Here is a 19,499-nt window from a genome sequence, read left to right on the forward strand (position 1 = left end):
GGATAATGAGTAGGAAAAGCAGTGAATGGAACCAACATGCTCTTAAATTCCAATTAAAATGTTGCATTAACATATTTTCAGATGTAAATTGGATAATGCAATACTAATGAATTTGATCATTTAAAATGTAAAGAATTTTAATGGCTAAGGCTGAATACCTACCAAAATTGCTTTTTATAGCACAATAAGTGGTACTGAAACTGAAATATTTTGGGAGATATGAGGAAATAAGAAATTTGTCAGGGAAACTGTTAACACACCCTAACTCAAAAAACAAACGCATGTGCCTGATAAAACACACACACTAGCTTGTCTTCATGAAGCCCGCCACGGTCCCCACCCATCTGCCTGACCCCATTAGGGACATACGGCTTATAGGCAGAGTGGGTAAGACGGGGGGTGTGGAGGAAAAGAGCGTTTATTATTCTCTTAACCACAAGGGGCACGGCACCATCTTTTTTTTTTTGTCTCACATAGCCAAACTTCTGTCATTTATACTCAGTCGCAATTGATTGAAAAAGAATTATCTTACCGGGTTAAATGTTATTCCATAAATCCGATAACTCTTATTGCTGTGAACTAGGCAGCAGGCTTCACAAGACAGTAAGGAAACCAAACCAAGAGAAACTATGTTGATTGTTATCTGTTAGACTTTGATCACAGAGCAAACTTACTATACACACAGCCTGCCAAACAGCGATGTTAAACATTTACAAAAAAAAAAAAAAAAAAAAAACCCATGGGGGGAAGCCAGCAAAAACGAAGGGGTATTTTGTATAAGTTTTTTTTTGGTAGAATCTGTTTCCTTTTACTTTAGTTTTTTTTGGATCTAAAGAGCAACCAGGTAAAACAAACAAAGAGGAAGCCTTCAGTTGCTTGGAAACCCCTCCCCATCCCTGTGCCTATACTGCAAGGAGCAGGTGTTTAGCTGGACCCAGGAGAGGGAGCAGAGACAGAAAGCAGAAGGGAGGAGACCAGGAGCAGCAGCAGCAGCAGCACTTTACAGACCCACAGTCCCCTGAGACAGTGACAGCCTGGAACCACAGACAGCGAGACAACCCATTCCTCAAAACACACTCACACTGTGGACTGGACACAAACAAAAAAAAAAAAAAAACTGACACAAACAACTCTGCCTCCTTGTTCTCTGCTGTTCAAAAGGCAAAACACATGATGGTGCAGTGCATTACTCCAGCTGAGTGCTTGGGGGTTATGTTTGTTTCGAACATCTTTATCCCTCTCCTGGCACGGCCACTCAGTGATTACATAACGACCCCCATCGCAGTGCTTCCGCCCAGTACGTCTCTCTCTCTCTCTCCCTTTGACTATCAAAACTGCATCTAGGTACAGATCCCCTCACACGCGACTGCACTGCCACGTCTCCAACTCTTATGTAAAACAGCGTGCCCAGCTTTCAAACAAGCTTTAAATATAAAAATCACATTGCATGTATGGGAGGCATGGTTGCAGGGGTTTTATTCGTGCTGAGCTCTCAGGAACACCGAGCGGGACGGAGGGGCAGCCGTGTATTAATATTCACAGTGCGCCATTATGTTATGAAAAATTTATGAATCGGGAATGGTTTGTGCCTCTGTATTTTTATTTTTTTTTCTGCAAGCATGCAATCATCTTTTGTATTTCCATCAGCTGGAATTCTCAAGCTAATATAGTTAGGGAAATTTTAGGAAATTACAAATCACTTTTAATAATAAGAGATTCAGATTTTTGCAGGTAAAAAAAAAATGCTATTTGCATGCACTAAAAACATTAATTTGGATCCGAGGCTCGCAGTGTGGTACACAAGTAATTCTAGCAGAGACTCTAGGCCAACTGAATGCTTCCTGAATTGTGTTCAGCAGGATTATTGCTGTCCTGGCCAAGCTGGTTCACACTGCCATCTGGTGGATAAAATAAATGCAGCATCTAGGGAAACATAAAAACTGCATGGTATTCAAAATCAAATGTAACTGAAGGCAAAAGTCTACTTCTCAAACAACTAAATAAAAATGTATGAAAGAAGTGAATAAAGAAACATGCTATTTCATAAGCCAAAGTTTTGTACAACAGATAAAATAACATTAAAAATAACATAAACAACAAAAACTGACAATAAAATCATGGCAATAAGTGCTTAATAAAACACAAAGTTTTACATCTTTTTCAAAGTGCCTAAAGAATGAGAAAAAAGTCAAAGAAGCAAAATGTTCCACAGCTTTGAAGCCACACACTGAAAGACATCATGGCCCTCAGTTTTTAGTATCGTAGAAGAAACAATCAACTCATCCTGAGCCTGGGACTGAAGGTCACAACCAGCAGTATGTTTGGTTAAGGGTTGCCTTTAATGTGTCAAGTTTTCAAACTTGAAACTTCAAAATAGAGTGAATAAGATGTCAGTGGCAATGGATAAAATGTGTTGTTTTGAAGATACAACAACAAAATGGAAAGGTACTTCTGTTGTACTAGTTTTAAAATGTAGTCAAATATGGCTGCACAACAGCAAGAAAACATTTAATAGCCTACAATGGTGCTAAATGCCACATTGATGATATGAAGTGCAATAAATAAAAGAAAAAACAAGAAGTGTTGATATCTTTCTACTCTTCGTTCATTGTTTTGGCATTGAGTTCTTAGCAATGCAGTTTGCTAAGAACTCAAAAAGTATCTTTAAACAATGCTCCACAGATTAGCACTACACTATGCACAGTGTAACAGGCATACAAAGCACGAATACATAGTACCTATTCTTGATGAGTCAGTAGGGGTTTTACCACCCACTGTTTATTTTGTGTTTTCATCCAGGTCTGACCCGTAGACAGTCAAATGAGCCGTACCCTCTGAATTCAAGCCACAGTGTGAAACATGAGATCATTAGATCCATCTCATAACAAGGATTGCGAGTCACTTGGAATACATCAAAAATATTCAAAAGAAGTTGTGCTGAAGAGGAAATCTCAGGAGAATCATGATTCCAAACACCAAGATCTCATTATGTACTGCCAGCACAAACCGCGAACCCTACTCTATGTGGGTTCTATGTGCTATGTTCTATGTGCCTGTGCTTAGGAAAAATCATGTCGTTCATAAGGCACATAGCAATAATCCTGTGCTGGAATATCTATTTTTAGGTGATGCTGCTCAACTCCATGCATTTCTCACAAACAGGCTTTATCCAAATAAATCTCAGTCTAGAGATTGACAGGAAAACTAAACCTGCAGGGAATCTTTTAGTAAGTGTTTGAGTTTGCAAAGAAAAACTGCCCAACATTTCTCTTCTTCCTTACTTGCTTTAGAATGACAACAAATTTGACCCATTTTCTTCTGCTTGACTTTGGCATAAGTGTGTGAAGTGTTCCCAATGCAGTTGCATGCATAAAAAATAAAAGCTATATTGGGATTTCTGGGCTTAACTTGCCTTTTGTAAAACCCTACAACTGTAGCTTGACGATATACTTTACCATGAATTAACTGATGGGGATTCCACATCAGGCCAACTATGTTTTATCAGTGAAGTCTAATGGACTCTATGAGCATGTGTTCCTGATAGATAAAGACGTGTTTGCGCTCAGAGGCCTCGGGGAGACACTGCCACAGCACCCCTCCCATAGCTGGTTCAGCTGGCAGCTGAACTTGCAGCTGGTTGACAGAAACTGTTAAATTATTTTACCGCCAAGCTTTCCTTGTAATTTTTGCTTGATATCTTGCTCAAATTGGTCTTGAAAGTTGGCCAAAAAAAAAAGTGCCAATAGGAAAATAAAGTAATGTTCCCTTCTATAATGAGAATACAACGTAGTTCAGGAGAAGGCATTAATTATAGTGGACAACTGCTCGAGTCAAAATGTAATTTAAAAACGAGTAGCTTTAAACTAATGAAATGCTTAACGCTTGAGGAATATTGTCCGATATTTAGATGCCCAAGTTAAAGCAATGGTGTATGATTATGTGTAATATCAGACTGCGACATAAGCAACAATAGCTCATTAAAACTTGGATTTTTATTTGGTACTCACATATTTCGTGTTTAGCAGGTCATCACACGTTGTGTTGGCAGCCCCAGTGAGAAGACCACACAGAAGCAGAGAGAGAGAAAAAGTGCATCAGATCATGAAAAACAAATATTTATTTAACTTAACAAAACATGCAAATTAACTGGAAAGGAACAAATTTATTTAAAATATATGCCATTACAGAAGTCACACAGCAGATTTAAATTCAATAAAAAAAATATATATATTAAAAAGTTTGAATTTGAGTTTCTGCTTTAGTTTTCAGCTCAACACTGTGTTTTAGTTCATACCTTCAGGCTTGCAGCTCTTTATGTTTGGATTTCTATGTATTTGGGGCCCCAGACATCAGAGTCCAACCAGCTTTATCGTGTATTTCTTGTCATTATTATGTCATTGAAGCACCGCTTTAATCTAAGCCCCCTGCTTATTTCTTTTCCCCACACAGTCTGGCGCCACAAATACCCCTGACCTGGTTGTGTTTGACATAATCCCACAGCACAAGCTACACTGACTGAACTCTAAAAGGAACTGCTGCCGTGTGGAAAACCAGAAAACGGGAGCTTGCTACGCGCAAGGTGTGCAACAACAACACAAGCGGCGGGGTCCCGGAAGACAAGTCATACCTGAGCTGATACGTGGCTCCTCTGTGGCCTCTCCCCACCTTTATTCCATGTCATAATCCTGCTGCTCGCCTTTGGGTCAACTCAGAAACTAATCGATCAGGTTTCCACTGAGTGCGACAGAGACCGAGAGAGAGGCGGTGACGCAGCTGCAATGACGAAGCACTTGCTGGGGATGGGTGGAGATCGGATCAGAAGGTGGAAGCTGTGCCTAAAAAAATGGCTCAGGTTGTTGGGTGGTCTATACAGCACCGAATCCGGTAATGATCCTTCTAAAAAATATCCCTGCTTGTGCGTGAAAATATTACGTTTCACACGTCAGGTGAGTCTGCGCCTTCATTCAAACAGACATGTGATTCAGTCTCAACACTTGGCAAACTAATGTCAGTGAATTTCAGTGAATAATAAACCTAAGGTTGGGTCTTTCTTGCGGAGACCACCGGCCGGCACATAAACTCGTGTCAGCAAATAAAAACACCACTTACGAACTTTATTCCTAGTTCCACATGAGGGCGCTGTTTAGTTCTTTCACAGTGGCAATTTTATAGTGCACAAATGTTTTAAAGACCTTTTTTTTATGTTTTCAAAAACGTGCTATTTGGAACTATGTCATTTAGTTGGATAATAGCTTTGTTTGGCATAGCTATCCCAAAGTTCTCTAAAGCCCTGAGCAGAATTCTTACAAAACTATTTGCACTTATTAAACTATTTAAATACAGAGTAGTGAAAATATTTTACACCTTCATAGACCAACTGTATTCAAACTTAGAAACTCAAAAAGGACTCTCTCTCTCTATAAATTAGTTGAGTTCTAAACAGCTGGTTGCTCTGGATTTTATTTTGTGGCATCAAAGTAAAAGGGGTTGAATCCTTATGCATGCCACGCTTTTTTTTTTATAGTTAACATCATATGTCGTGTTTCTTTCACATTTCACAACTGTTTTGAAACTCACCTAATCTTGAACAATTAGCAACTGATTATCAGAGGAAATGCACAGTTTTACAGTACAATAAGCTGGAAAATCTTATTTCTTATTTGTTTTTTGTTTTTTTTAGAGCAGAAAGATCAAACTTATTGTTGTTTTTACAAACAAAAGCCATTACTCTGTTACTATTATCATATATGAAAAGTTCACTGAACTGTGTTCGTAGCTCTGACAGAAACTGCAGAAACTACCTATTTAGTTTTACATTATAACTTTGTTAGCATAAGTATTAATATTTTTCTTATTGTGTGTGAAGCTGGTGCATTTACCTACCTGTCTGGTATCAATTTATTTTCCCATGGGGCCTTCCAGCCAGCAGGAGGAGGACCTGAGCACCTGCTTGTAGCTTGGACTGGCCCTGCATCCGAGGAACAGCTGAGACGGGCCAAGTTTAGAAGTTGGCAAACGTGCCTGTGTTTGCAAAAAGAGATCTCTGGCACAGTGACTATATCCATCTTTAGAGTGGTATCTGTGATGTGTATCTGTGCTTCCTTTAACATGGGAGTTGAGCCTACAAGGTATAATGACTCAACACTAATCTTTGACAAGGCTTTTTTTTTCATTTCTAAATATTGAATTTATTTGCTGGTAAGGTTGTGTTAGGACACGGCAACAAGAAAACAAACAATATCAGTTTAACCAATTTTAGTCCACTTTAGTGTATAATATGCAAATATTATCTAGACAATTACAACAACCCAGTTTAATGCATTTATATGTATTGATTTATTCATAGTAGGATAATATATTCCAGTGAAATGTTGTGATATACATATCGGATTGCAAGAAATCATGCTTCTTCCCCCATTCCAACCATTCACATAGCAGAAGGTGACAACAGAGAGGAAGAACTGTGCATTAAAAGGAAGAAACTTTTCACAATATCCTGTTTTAGACCAAAACGGTGGCATTGTTCTCATTATCTGTTACCAACAATTAATAATAATCTTTATCTTGAAAGTTTGCTCTATGTTTGTAGATTAATTGAACATCCTGTCATTTAATGATAATCTCAGTACCCATCATTTAAATGGTAAAACACATTCTTGAATTATTGTATTATAGAAGTATTGATGTTATTGAAGTTCATTGCATAGCCTAAATATACTTTGCCATGCAGAGTTTGTCTCCGCACTGCATCAATGGCTGAAATATATGTATACAGTGTGGGACAGTGTGAAATCCCGAAGGGTGAAGCAGACCTCAGTTCAGCAGCTGATGCACCTGGAATATCTGTCTCAGTGTAGCATAGATCCCAGCCGCTCTGTCCCAGGAGGTCAGTCAAGCACATCTGACCTTAAACTTACCTTGATGATTTATTTTTCCACACTTATACTGACGGAGGGCTCACGGCGGAGTGGGGCAAAAAATACTTTCTTAGCTTGAGCTAAATCTTGGTTTTTAATAAATCTGAGATAGCTTAAGCTCTTAAGCAGCAATAAACATGTATTTAGCTTGTCAGTACAGTAGACTGTATGTTTATACTGCAGACAACGCCTCCCCTCATTATCACACACAGCAGCCAGGATCCACCCAGTGCGGTTAACTCTGCACGCTTCTGACTTCTGAATGGTTGAACACAAAGATATGGAAATTGTCCCTGCCAGCTGCTGGTGCAGTTTCGTTTTTTTCTGACAGAGACGCAAAGATTAAAAAAAAAAAAAAAAAGTCAGGCTGGAGCAGTACAGTTTTTAAAACAATGTGTCTTCCTATTTTTTTTTTCCTTTCCCAAATGCTCACCTTTAAATTAGAGGTAAGTAGTAGAACTCCAAAGCAGATTGTGAAACTATTTCTTTAAACTCTGTAGAAACACCAAGAAAATATTTAGTACTAGTTATGCCTTTAAAAAGCCTGGATAATCTTGAATATACACTTTATATGTAGCAAACTTAAACTTTTTACCCTGTAGATTAAGACTGTACAGTGAATGTCTGCATTGTTACATTGTTTTTACTCAATAGTTTAGAAATAGAACCTGATGTGATTTAATATTTTTGATTGGTGAATACATTTGAATTTTATAAATATACATACCTTCTTTATACTTATAATAAAAATCATAGGTGAAGTGTTCACTGTACAGTCCAATTTTGACAGCTTCTGACACTGACTCCATTTGTGTACAATAACATAGTTAAAAATCCAATATCCATGTCGAGTACAAACACCCCTCCCTTTGGGTATACATTTACACACAAAGTAATGACCATGTGCACACAAAACCCACTTAATTGTTTATTTGAAATTTTGATTGTTGGCAAATAGCTTTTTGTGTCTCACACTCTGCAGGGCTGCTCCATTTTTTGCTGATTAGGATTTTCCTGTGAAATCAGAGCAGTGTGTTAAACTGTGCAAGCAAGGTCCAATGTTTGCTTTCACTGATAACAGAAAAAAGGTTCTTTGAGAGAAATTTACCTTTGCAAGTTTAAGAGTGTGATTTGGTAGAAGTGATTACTTTACCTGTGTTTTTTCTGTGTCTATAATTAAATCCTTCCTTAGGGATCCTGACAACTTTGAAAGATTCCAGAGAGGCCACATCTTTCACAATTTAGATGTAAAGCTGAAAGACAGAAATACTTCTTTAAAGTTTGTGACATTTTTCCGTTTTCATTCTGCCAGAATGTTAAAGCTTTCCAGGCGCATGAATAGTTTTGTAAGGTTTAGTGTAGTATTGCTGACTGAAAATTTCCAACAAATCAAAGAGATAATTACAAAAATAGTGTTGCTTTTTTAGATGAGCTAACATAGGAATCCAACTGAGGTTCAAACAATTGACTCCACTGTAAGTTCTTAATGACCAAACCACATCCTGTCTCTGTCATTTATCGTCCCACAGAGAGAACTCCTCCTCAGGATACGGGTAAGCTGGTTGTTCTCAGAAGTTTTAAATCAATTCCCAGAATTTCTAAAAAGAGAGCTTTTAATTTTAAAGGCTCCCTCTACTCTGGAATCAGCTTCCTGTCTAGGTGTGGCTCACTCGCACCCCCTCTTCTTCTAAAACAAAGCTTAAAACCTCTCTTTCACACGAGTTGTCTTATGGTGAAGGTAACTCATGTGATGCTTGTATCCCATCTTAGATTTGCTACAGAGTTGCCGCTATTTCTTTTACGTTAGCAGTGCTTCTTGCAGCACTTTGAGTTTGAAAAGTGTTGTGCAAATAAGCAGAGTGGAGCTCCACCCTTGTTTTTTTGCCTCCTTATAAAATCCTTAACAACTTTGCAGCATTTAACCCTTTTCTGCCTTCCTTTCAGTAATGGTTTCCACACTTCCAGTAGAGCTGTGTAGGGCGTATCATATGATACAGGCTGAAACGAATCGAAACCTGTCCAGCAGGTCAGCCCAAAGGCCCTGCTATTTGTTCATTACTCCAAACCCGATGACTGTAAAATGTCAGAACAGGTATTTCAAGATTTCTAGCAGCTGTACTAGCCTTTGTAAATATTAGGAGTCACGTTGCTCTCAGAAACTCATTTTCTGCTGCTTAATTGATAAATATTCAGGTTTTTTAATATTCACTATTACCTCTAGTTTTCATCCTTGGGATTCTATGGTCTTTATAATTACTTTAAAAATAAAATCAAGAATGCATATTTCTATTACTATTCTATTTAAGAAAACATTTAGATGTTAGCTAATCATACATACAAAGTTTAAAAATTTTACTTCTATCAAAATTTTGCCATGAAAAGTGATTGAGCTTTTATTGTAAAACCGACAAGTTTCCGACTATCAAGCACACTTTATATAAGAAAAGACAAGCTGAGTAAATAGGAAATTCAGTTTTCAAGTAATAGTTTCATTTATAATGGGGGTGGGGGATCTGTCCACAGCATCCTGTTGCAGGAAGAGGGGGTAGCATTTCACAAATTAACTGATTCTATACTTTATTACTGGCTAAGCTGCAGAAACAGTCATTGATAAGCACCTATCTGACCACATGAAGTAGGATGAAAGATCTTGCTGTAAAAGATGAAACCTTGAATTTTCCTGTCTACCAGAAAATCCTGATGGAGAATGCCCAGCCCTCAATTCACAATATCACTAAAGTACAGCACATTGTGCAGCACATCATGTCTAAATGGTAAAAATAAATAAATTAAATAAATAAATAAATAAAACATTTGAAGTGCCCCAGACAAAGTCTGAAAGTGGACTGAGGTACTTTTCATCCCCTCCAATGTTGACTGACAAAAATATTATGCAAAGTAGAGTAGGCAACATTCATCCACAGTGATGTAAACACAAATGGCTGATGGCAACTGTCAGGTTGAAAGGGACAAATGTTTTTTTTTTATTTTTATTATTATTGTTTTATTTTATTTTTGCATAGGATCCGACTGTTTTGAATAACTTTCTCCCATAAAATAAAATAAAATCAGTTGAAAACTGCAGTTTGTATTTAGCCAGGTTAACTTTGTTTGATTAATACAATTTATTTGATGATCTAAAACATTTAAATGTGGCAAAAAGCAAAAAAAATTAAAAATAAAAGCGAAAAAGAAAAAAAAAATCTGTAACGAGGCGACGACTTTTTCCACATGTTGGGACTTGGGGAAAGTTTTAGAGGCCCCACTGTATGTCCCGCTCCGAGGGCAGCTTTGCCAACCCCTGATGGTAAAACCAGGAAGAACAGAGGACACGCTGAACAACAGTCCTCTGTCGGAATGCGCCGCTGCTCGCTTTGGAGGGAGAGTGTGAAGTTATGGCTTTAACATGGCCGATACAGGTCCTCTTTTAACTTCGTGCATCATTTTCTACCTCTCGATCGGTGCCGCGATTTTTCAGATTTTCGAGGAGCCAAACTGGAAAGCGGCTAGAGACAAATACATTGAGCAGAAGGAAAACATCTTGAGGAGTGGCAACGTCACAAAGGAAACCCTAGATGAGATACTGAAGGTTTGGAGCTCTTTTTTTTTTTTTTTTTTAATTACGTATAGGAAAAAGTTCGTTATGACTTGTAACATCATGAAACGTTTATAAATGTTACTAAAAATGTGGTGTATTAAAGTAAAATAAATAAATAAATAAATAAATAAATAAATAAAAAACAACAACATCCAGTTACATGTGAGTCGGGATGTTTTTATTCATTATTACTCTAAAAAGACAGAAGATACTTAACTTAAATGCAAACAATTACAGGTAAAAGTTCCCTTTTATCATTCCCTAATTATACAAGTTAGTAACTGAAAGACTGACTGAAAGAGCAGCCACCACACGCCGCTACACGCCTGAAAGTTTCCAAGGTGTGTTCACCTGTGGGGGAATACTGAAACGTAATGTGTTCACATTGTTCCAAATATAGTCCGTTTGTATGGGTAAAATACTAGCAGGAGCTATGTTTCATAAATGTTTATTTGTTTTGTTTTTTGGGAGATTACATTGCTGTGTTTTTCCCTTCAGATAGCGTCAGAAGCCGCCGGCCAAGGTGTGGCTATTACGGGGGACAATCACCGCAACACATGGGACTGGGGCAATTCTGTTATCTTTGCTGCCACCATCGTCACTACTATAGGTATTACACCCATCATTGGAGTCTGTAACTAAACTAGCCTGTTGTTGTCCTTCATAATGAGCCCATGTCTCTCATTGCTTCTAGTGTTATACAAAGTACAGGGTTTGTTATAAGCACCAGGCGCATTTTACTTACTAATGTTAGCTTAATCATTTGTGATAACTTGACCTTTTGGACAACTCAATCTGTAAAATTGAACTAATAGGATACTATTCCTAACCTAGCGTCTATCTACTTATCAGTAGTTTTATTAATGACTTGCCGACTTTACAACTGTCTTACCTCTGGTCAATTTTCATTTTTCATTCATCTGAAGGTTACGGTAATGTTGCTCCCAAGACCAACGCTGGCCGTGTGTTTTGCATCCTGTATGGCCTGTGTGGGATCCCTCTCTGCCTGGTGTGGATAAGCACACTGGGGTCTTTCTTTGGAGACCGGGCTAAACGACTGTCTGGGATTCTGATAGAAAAAGGTGTTTCAGTGGTAAGACTTTTGATTGGATTTAAATCTGGACATTCATTGAACCATTCTCTTGCTTAAACATGCTTTGATCTCAATCGTTCCATTGTGGCTCTGGTAGGCAAATCTCAGTCCCAATCTCAAGTCTTTTACAGCCTCAAACGATGCTCTGTGCTTTGTTTCCCAGGATTGCCCATATTTTGCTCCATTCATCTCCCTATTAATTTTATCCAAATTTTTTCCACTTGCTGAAGAAAAAGCATGCACACAACATGAGGTTGCCCAATTTTAATCTGCAATACATGTTCAGTTAGGCCTAAAAGTTGTATTTTGGACTCGTCTGTGAGTTGGGAGTTTACCGTTTTAAGCCAATGAAAGTTATTTAAAGCACAGGGTGGTTATGACATGACTTCAACTAGTATATTTAGCAAAACAGAAAAATATAAAAAGAAATTAAAGTCACTATTTTCTCTGAAATTGATGATTTTCATGCTTTTCTGCTGTAGCGATGTGTTCATGGTTTTGCCGTCTTTACCTGAACTGTTTCTGTTACTCCTCCAAATTTATGGACCTCTTGACTTCTCTTATTATTACTCTACTTGCCCAGACAGTCAGTTCAGGTGGACGGCCGTGTCTTGGTCTATTCATGGTTTATACCATATTCTTTCCATTTTCATATGATGAGTTGAATAGCCCTAGTATGCGATGTTTAAAGTTTATGATTAAGTTTTGTAACATTGCTTTAAACTCCAGAACCTTCTCCTGATCTGTCTGCTGTGTTCCTCAGTATTTCTCTGATATTCTCTAGCAAACCTAGGAAGCCTTCATAGAACAGTTGTTATACTGTAATATAATTGCACACACTGCGACTCTATTTACTTGTTGACTTCTGAAGGAAGGTTCACAGGATTTTAACTTGTGTTACCAGAAAAGCACTTTCAAAATGTAATTTCTAATAAAATTTGAACACCATGCTTTATTATACATGCATTTCTTCTTTTGCCTTTTGACAGAAAAAGGTCCAGCTCACATGCACGGCCTTATTCCTCCTATGGGGCTTGCTGGTGCACTTGGTGATCCCTCCTCTTGTTTTCATGTCTGTGGAAGGATGGAGCTATCTAGAAGGGATTTACTTCTCCTTCATCACACTAACAACAGTTGGCTTTGGAGATTATGTGGCAGGTGAGACTTTTCACTCGGTACAGGGTGGCGGTGTGAATATGAAATTTGAAATGAACTGCACACACCTGAGAATCATTTCACTCATTTTGCAGGCGTAAATCCTGACATCGAATACCCAAAACTCTACAGGATAATTGCAGAGTTATGGATGTACATGGGACTGGCCTGGCTGTCTTTGTTCTTCAGCTGGAACGTCCACATGGTTGTGAAAGCGCACAAAGTGCTGAAGAAGAAACGGCACCATAGGCACAGGAACAGACCCTTGTACATGGAGTCAGACTCCGAGGACGAGAAGCAACAACAACCAGAGGCGAGGCCGACTGTCGTTGACATCTTCAACTTCCTTTCTGAGAAGGACGAAGACTACAGCACGGTCATCAAAGAGATCGGGATTAATGCGAGGAAAAGGAAACCACCGCCAATACAGAACATAAACCGCTCCAAGAGCTGCAGTGACATTTTGGCCAACAACATCCAGACCTTGGAGCACTCACCGCGGCACAAGAGGCACATCAGTTTAAGCGAGGTGTTTGCAAATGCAACGGTGGACGAAAGCAAACAAGAGGAAGAGGAAAACATCAAGGGACCCACATCAGAAGCGTGTGAAATAACGGACCGTGAGGAAAATAAAAATGACGGTTCCTCTGAATCAGTAGATGATGGGATCACCTTCACGGCACCAGACAGAGATGCTGCAGAAGAAGAGAAAGTGCAGCATCCTGATGGTGGGGAGACTCGATTTACGATATCTAAGGTGGCAGAAAATGATAGTATTTGTTTAGATGAAAAAGGATGATACATGCTCCCTGGCGAAACGGAAACAATATTTTCAGTTATATTTGATGGTGAGGTTACAAATATTTATGGAAAGTTTGGCTGTTTTCAGAGAGTCGGCTCTTGTGTGTCTCCCAAAAGATTTTTTTTTGTTGTTGTTTTCCATCTGTAGCCTCCTATTTTAGCTTAAACTTGGCAAATCAGAATATTTTAAATGTTTAGAAATCTTTTCGCATTCAATGTTTAGATGGTTAGAAAAACATCTAACCATCTGGCTCAGTTGCATATAATCAATGTCAGCATTGATTATATGCAACGATGTATGGATTTCAAGATTGTGTAATACATTTTTCATTTCGTAACGCTATTTTGTGGTTTTTATTGCTGTATTTATTATGTGCTTTAACATCAACTTGTCAACAAGACCAGAGATGGAAGTTAGTGACTATAATCTCATGTATTGTAAATGTTCATTAATACGTATTGTCCCATTTTTAAAAATAAACTTGAATTTATGACGGCTTTGTATTGCCAAATTTCATATAGTTGTTTTGTTGTGAAAGCAGGTACACTAATATTTTAATTAAACTTTAGATTTTTTATTTAACACAAAAAATTAACAAAGCAAACAAATGTACTAAAAAGAACCATTGTAACAATTTATTATATTATATTATATCTTTGAAATGAAATGGAAAATGAGTTGGGAAGAGCCATGATGTCTAATAAATAGTAACTGGCCTATATATGTATAGGCCTAACCCACTTTATCCAGCCCAGAGGATTTGATGAAGTGCAATTTAAAATATATTGGTTAAAATAAGAGACATAATAACCTGGCCCTGATAAGACCCTTTTCAGTAAATGTGCTTTCTGTGTTGATTTTGGTAGGTATGAAAACAATAAATGATTATAGTGAAGTTTTGTTGATTGATTAATTGAAAGTAAACATTTCCAGACTGCGTAAAAAAAACCTGATGTTTATATTTGAGTCATTATGCATAACTGCTACCCTGTAGGGGCTAACGAGAAAATCCACAATAAATACAAAGCTTCCAATTCTTGCTTTTAAAATTCACTGACATTGCGTTATACAATGTTTCCATGTTGAGTGTGTGCAAACAAAACAGCAGAACTGTATTTATCATTCATATCCGTTTATTTTAAGTCTAAATATTCCTACATTTTTGACTACTGCATCTAAAAAAAAATATTTTTAGATGCGTAGCAGATCCAAGTGTAAATAGCAGGAAAAAAGGTTATTCTGTTTTCTCATAATCTTCTTCTATGACAAACCAAGATAGTTTTATTGTACAAGAGAGATAAGCAAATTGTGTTTTTGGATAAATAGTGGCCAGTTTATTTCAAATCACAGTACAGGGCTTTGTGAAAGATTGTCCCGATGAGCAGCTTTCCCTCGTAGGGTGCAGCAACGGTGGAGCCCATCAGCTCATGACCATCGTCTCCATACTCCAGAGTTACCACTGGCTGATCTGAGACAATGTTCTTGATCTTGATGATCTGCAGGGAAGGTTGTTGCCAGTTATTTTATAACAATTGTACAAGTATGAATTGTAAAACAAGAAAAGAAACAGTTAAAAAAAAAAAAAAACAGAGACCTCTGAGCCAGGAGGATCTTTAGGATCAAATTTGGACAATTTGGTGGCATCCGGATGACAGCCCAGCCAGACGTCACCTGTCATGTGGTCCACCTCGACATTATCGCAAAGTGTTCCAACTGGAACAGACTGTTCAAAAAAACACACAGTACAAAAATGACAAAATCTAAAATAACAGCACATAAAATAAAATCATAGTAAAGCGCAACTTCTTTTTATCTATGTTGTATTCAGACCTTTGGAGCAAACAGAAAATCTGAAGATCAGGAGCAGTTTGAAATGCTGACAATGTATCAAAAGGCAGAACCGTCTTTGTCACTTCCAAGATTAGGAAACATGAAAACACACACCTTAATGTACACCAACCGTTCTCCATCTAATCGCTCAAAAACATCCACCTCATGATCCAGAATATCAGAAACATAAATATACCTGTTGGAAAAAAAAACAAAAAAAAAACAGTATTTGTCTAATACTTCCATCACTTTTAAAACTTCAGCATTATTTACAATGTGTTTTCTTAAAGTAAGAACTTCCATCTACTGGGATATTTTAGAGCATTCCTTCGCTTTACGAAGATGCTAATTTCGTTGTGCTGCATGAGTGACACATGCCTGCAGCTCCTAACGTACATTGGTATTCGCTGTACATACTGTACAGTACATCCACACACTTTTCAGAACAATCCTGTGTAATTAGTGAATTTTCTCAGTCACTGAATTTTGGATTTTCCCTTTATGTAAGCCATGATCATCAATTTAACAGAGATACATTCTAAACATATGTTTGGCATCTTATAATATGTGTGTAATAAAAGCATATGATATTAAAGCTTCACTTTCTATAAATAATTACTATGATAAATTCACTTTTTTACTATGTTAGTATGTTGAGGTACACACCTAAATTACAAGATTCATCGTGCATACTGTCATTGTTAACAATAAAATGAGGTGAAAATAACCTTTTGTCTGGAGATATATTTATCCCATTTCCAGACTGAATGCCACCAGCTGCCTCCCTCACTTCCTCAGGGCTGTAGTACACAACGTTACACCAGGGCATACTCAGGATGAGAGTTATCATTAAAGGAAGAGTATAACTAAAACAACGATCATTTGTCGCATAGAAATGCTCTGGTCCAACGGCGACAATGTCGTTCACACTGAAACAAATATAAGCAGTAATAAGATGGATAACCAAACATGTAAAACATACTGCTAAGGGTAAACCAGGAGGATTTATTGAACAGTTAATACCTGAACAGCAAAGGATGGGCAACAGTCTTTAAGTGCACAAGCGTGTCCTCCCCAACAAAACGAAAGATCTCTACCTGGCTTTTTTGCTGAGGATGATTGACAACGAACAGATATATAGAGTCATCTGTAAAATAAATAGTTTTCTGTCGTTAGACTCAGTGTGATTTTTGCTGCTAAATCTATGTATTTGATAGCATGTTTTGCTCTTTGGCAATCTATCAGAAGTTTATTTTCTACTTTAGCATAGTTCCAGTCAGTTTTCATGTAAGGTTGTCTGCACAGCAAGAAGCTTGTTAGAGGTGCAACAGGGCTAAGGGACATAATCCAAATATTGGAGAGTGTGTGTGAATATAATTGAATTTGTTTGCTTTATTTTGAGCTCAGAATCCATTCTCTCCTTCACCAGTAGGTTGAACTCAATTTTATAACAAGTCGTTGCTGTTTTGGGCCTTCCTACTTCATTTATTGTCCCATAAAGACAGCATTGTATACCCATAAATTTAACTATAGCATAGAATGTAAATTTTCTTTGAAGTTAAGTATTTTTCATGTATCATGGGAATAAATTATCACACAAATTCTCAAATTGTGCTTATCACTGTGTGAAAGCTATGATACGTTCAAACTATTACTAAGATCTGTCTGTTGCTAAGAATAGTTCAGAATGCTCTTTGGACTCTTTTTCACATTGAACTCACTAATCTTACCCCCAACTTCACTTTGCAGTTAATAGTTAAAACTTATTTACCTATACTTAAAACCATTGACTAAATATCTAAACTAATGAACAGCATTATAAATGTGCTGAATTGTATATCCTTCAATGAATAAAATCAAGTTTTGTTGAGAAAATTGAAGAAAAAAAGGCAAAAAAAAAAAATACATTCTCAAGAAATGCTGATCTATTTATGCGTTATTAAATTACTGACTGCAATTACTGCATTTCTAAAGGCTTTTTTAAAGATACATCAATAAGGTCATAACATTCTACATTATTGCCAAAATGTCATTATAGATTGAAAAAACTCAATTTTATTTGCAAAAAGGTTTATGTTACTACATTGGTATTAGTTGCTACAATCATTAAAAGAAACCACCAGTGCTGTTCATGCATCGATTGACTTCAGAAACAAATGAGAAAACGATTCCATGTTATATTTCGAAGCTGGAATGTGTTCTACCTGCTTCATTCGTGTATACACTAATCCCATGTGGGTTGAAAGAGCTGAGGTCCAGTCCTCCTTTGATTTGCAGTTCCACTGGGGTCGGTTTTGGGTGCAGCAGATCCAGAACGTACATTTTCCCTGGTTCATTGGAGAACGAAGGCAATTCAAGATAATCATGCAGCCCCTATGTGGATAACAGTGACTGTGTTAGAGGTTTTTATTGACAGCTATTTTTACAGGAAGTTACTACAAGTCTGCTTTTTCTTTTGGTAACTTCTGATTATTTTCCAAATCTATTGTGTAACATGAAAGCCATCCCCAGCCAGAGAGCATTCTCATTATATTACACACTTGAGCAACATGATTCGAATTACAAAGAAAAAATCAAACCAGATTAACTACGAGATGTTCAGTGAATAAAAAACATACTGTGCTCAAAAAGGCCAGTCCATCTTTAAGTATAGTGATATCCTCTGCTCCATACTCTGAAAAAAAAAAAAAAAGGGTTTATGGTATAACGTTACTTTTCGTTCTTTAAGTCTGCTGTCTTGTTGACACTTGACCTACTTTCAAATGTTTGGACTTCAGACTTTCTTGTTGCTCTTATATGTTACAAAAAGAGCTGAATTAAGTTGGTGCAAAAACAAAACAAACAAAAAAAGAGAGAGAGAGAGAGATTTGTGTACCCAAAATAGAAGACACTTCTACGTGAAGAATGCATACCTATATTGGGCAAATAACGACACTTGAGGTGCTTGACAGGCATTTCTCTGGAGGCAAGACTCAGCCTCCTGCAGAAAAACAACTATAGTCAACAAAATCAGCTTGAAAGTTTACGTTTTAAGCTTCGATGGACCTCTTTTTTAAAATGTAGTTTTAAATAACATTAACACTTCAAACATTAGACCGTTCAGGCAACAACTATCGGCATTTAAAAATATATATTGCCAGTCCTACATCTGAATTTCATCATCGGTCGAGAAAAGTTTAGATTACTTACTGTATTTTAAGAAATGCGTAGCCGAAAAAAGCAGCTACAGCGGCAACAGCAGCAGCGATTAGCGTTTTCTTTAGAGCAACCATGTTTGACTGAACTTCCGAAGTGCGTTTACACGCCTCCAACAAAGGTGGCGCCAAGGAGCAACAATTAAAAGTAGTGTTTGGAATGCCTTGGGGATAGAAAACAATCCAAAAACACTTGTCTTTAAGGTAACTATATTTTTTCTGAATTTATACTAGAGTTAACTAGGGAGTGTTCCTTATAAAAGACTTAAGTCATTTTGGTAGGACTGTGAAAGGTTTCACATAAATAAAATCCACAAGAAGTGAATAAAAACAAACAAAAAAAAGCTATTACATTCAAGTACGTCTGTTTATAAAAATATTATATAAAAAAAGTACGATTATTCTTTTAGTTTTTTCTCCTCAATACCCCACAAATTTTAAGTAGGGACTTGGGGAAAAAACAAAACAAAAAAAACAGAGTGAAAATACCTATGTGTTGGCTCTTGAAGAATTGTCCCCAGCCTCAGTCTGTCCTTTGTGAATCTTATTCTGGAATGGGCTTTACTTTACTTCAAAATCCTCTGTCCTGGTTGCTTGTGTATATTTTTCTTTCACCCTTTTCCTTCCCCTTACCTTTCCAATAATATACTTTGATACAGCAACCTACGAACAGTCAGCTTCTGTACTTGGGGGTCTTCAACCTTTACAATTGAAAGAGCCACTTTTGCTCCGAGTTCAGCTAAATGTTACATGAACTTTGGAAAGAAAAAAGACAACTTATAAATTGTGATAAATATCTAATATAGGAAATCTGTCACTTTTAAAAAAGCTCAATGTTATTTCTATGTTTGTGTTTTAAAATAAAACTTTCTCCCAAAGAGAATTAATATATTTTCTTCTACAGATATTT

The 19,499-nt window shown here is 37.2% G+C and overlaps 2 protein-coding genes and 1 long non-coding RNA gene across 3 annotated transcripts; 2 read left to right on the forward strand and 1 right to left on the reverse strand.

The window, feature by feature from the left end:
- Positions 1-1,564: 1,564 nt before the first annotated feature.
- Positions 1,565-17,476, forward strand: LOC106937752 (uncharacterized). The gene is made up of 3 exons (XR_001422450.1): positions 1,565-2,256; positions 2,933-2,934; positions 17,465-17,476. It is a non-coding gene; the product is annotated as an uncharacterized LOC106937752 (long non-coding RNA).
- Positions 10,252-14,065, forward strand: LOC106937743 (potassium channel subfamily K member 5-like). The gene is made up of 5 exons (XM_015019410.1): positions 10,252-10,506; positions 11,014-11,125; positions 11,442-11,608; positions 12,598-12,766; positions 12,859-14,065. Exons 1-5 carry the CDS (start codon positions 10,324-10,326, stop codon positions 13,560-13,562), a joined length of 1,335 nt encoding a protein of 444 aa, XP_014874896.1. The 5' UTR covers positions 10,252-10,323; the 3' UTR covers positions 13,563-14,065.
- Positions 13,699-19,495, reverse strand: LOC106937744 (serum paraoxonase/arylesterase 2-like). Its single transcript, XM_015019411.1, has 9 exons — positions 18,585-19,495; positions 18,308-18,375; positions 18,014-18,069; positions 17,600-17,768; positions 16,419-16,542; positions 16,124-16,324; positions 15,510-15,591; positions 15,160-15,288; positions 13,699-15,061 (listed from the first exon to the last, which is right to left on the reverse strand). The coding sequence occupies exons 1-9, from the start codon at positions 18,665-18,667 to the stop codon at positions 14,900-14,902; spliced, it is 1,074 nt and encodes a 357-aa protein (XP_014874897.1). The 5' UTR covers positions 18,668-19,495; the 3' UTR covers positions 13,699-14,899.
- Between the last annotated feature and the right edge of the window lie 4 nt (positions 19,496-19,499).

This window comes from Poecilia latipinna, unplaced genomic scaffold (assembly GCF_001443285.1).
Source record: "Poecilia latipinna isolate Pla-1442-1.1 unplaced genomic scaffold, P_latipinna-1.0 Scaffold2431, whole genome shotgun sequence".
NCBI lineage: Eukaryota > Metazoa > Chordata > Actinopteri > Cyprinodontiformes > Poeciliidae > Poecilia > Poecilia latipinna.

Bases quoted from the DNA above. Each gene is read 5' to 3' on its own strand.
- LOC106937743 (XM_015019410.1), top strand. From the start codon at position 10,324: ATGGCCGATACAGGTCCTCTTTTAACTTCGTGCATCATTTTCTACCTC. The intron at 10,507-11,013 runs GTTTGGAGCTCT...TTTTCCCTTCAG, and splicing joins CCCTAGATGAGATACTGAAG to ATAGCGTCAGAAGCCGCCGG. The intron at 11,126-11,441 runs GTATTACACCCA...ATTCATCTGAAG, and splicing joins CACCATCGTCACTACTATAG to GTTACGGTAATGTTGCTCCC.
- LOC106937744 (XM_015019411.1), bottom strand. From the start codon at position 18,667: ATGGTTGCTCTAAAGAAAACGCTAATCGCTGCTGCTGTTGCCGCTGTA. The intron at 17,769-18,013 runs GTATGTTTTTTA...TTATCCACATAG, and splicing joins GACTGGCCTTTTTGAGCACA to GGGCTGCATGATTATCTTGA. The intron at 15,289-15,509 runs GTGTGTGTTTTC...TTTTTTGAACAG, and splicing joins AACGGTTGGTGTACATTAAG to TCTGTTCCAGTTGGAACACT.